Here is a 937-nt window from a genome sequence, read left to right as displayed (position 1 = left end):
TAATTTCAGTGATTAAGATGGCTACACTAGGCAATATTTGGGTAATGTACCGCAGTTTGAAGCAGGTTATAATTTTTATGAGTGGGTAGAGAGCTTTTGGAAGCTTTGGCTACAAGCCAATGAGATTACTGATGATGACAAGCAAAGGTCGGTTTTCTTAACCAATTTAGGTAGTTAGAAGTACCACCTACCCTACGGGCTCTAGTCCAGACCAAAAAAGCCCACAGAGAAGACGTACAAGGATGCAAAGACGTGCTTAAGGCACATTTCTCGCAAAACCTACTGAGATTGTTCAGAGATATAGGTTTTACACTGTATTCAGAAAGTCAATGAAACTATTCCCCAGTTTGTTGCCTAACTTAAGACAACTTAGTGAGGGATGTAACTTCAAGGAGTTAGATAATATGCTAAGAGATAGAGTATAGTAGGATGCCGTGACACGGCTACCCAGAGAAAGCTCCTCAGTGAGTCTGAGTGAGTCAAAACTAACTTTCGAAAAGGCCCTCCAAATAGCTAGGGCTATGGAAGTTGCAAATAAGGATGTAGAAAATCTAAGAAACATCGGAAACCAGCCCGATAGCCCCTCGGGCACAGTAGTACATAAAATGCAAGGGACGCCCCCTCTGCAGAAAAACCGAGAAAAGCCCCCAACACAGGCAACCAGAGAAGCCAGCGGTCCTGTGAGCAAGCCAAGAAAAAGATGTTGGTGCTGTGGTGCCTGCCAAGCCCCTACATCCTGCCCGTTCCAGAAGGAGAAAGGTGCTCTCAAGTGGGACATACTAAGAGCCAGTGTGATAAAGTGCAAGCTTTCAGAAGCAGGAATCTTATCGCCGCCTCCAAAGCACACATTATCTAGGAGATGATGAGGAATCAAGCCCAAAGCGGAAGACCTCAGCCATTTAAAGGAGGGTTCACTCCATAAGTTGAGCCGGCCAAA

The 937-nt window shown here is 45.1% G+C and overlaps 1 protein-coding gene across 1 annotated transcript in view; it reads left to right on the top strand.

Moving 5' to 3' along the window:
- The first annotated feature begins 521 nt into the window (after positions 1-521).
- Positions 522-937, top strand: part of LOC119739085 — a 24,107-nt gene continuing 23,691 nt past the window's right edge. The window contains exon 1 of the mRNA XM_038213919.1: positions 522-769. Within this exon, the coding sequence (XP_038069847.1) occupies positions 522-769 (248 nt within the window). The remainder of the gene's footprint in view (positions 770-937) is intronic.

Source organism: Patiria miniata, unplaced genomic scaffold (genome assembly GCF_015706575.1).
Source record: "Patiria miniata isolate m_02_andy unplaced genomic scaffold, ASM1570657v1 HiC_scaffold_30, whole genome shotgun sequence".
Lineage (NCBI taxonomy): Eukaryota > Metazoa > Echinodermata > Asteroidea > Valvatida > Asterinidae > Patiria > Patiria miniata.
Note: the sequence above shows the minus strand (reverse complement) of the source record. Positions and strands in the feature narration are given on the sequence as shown.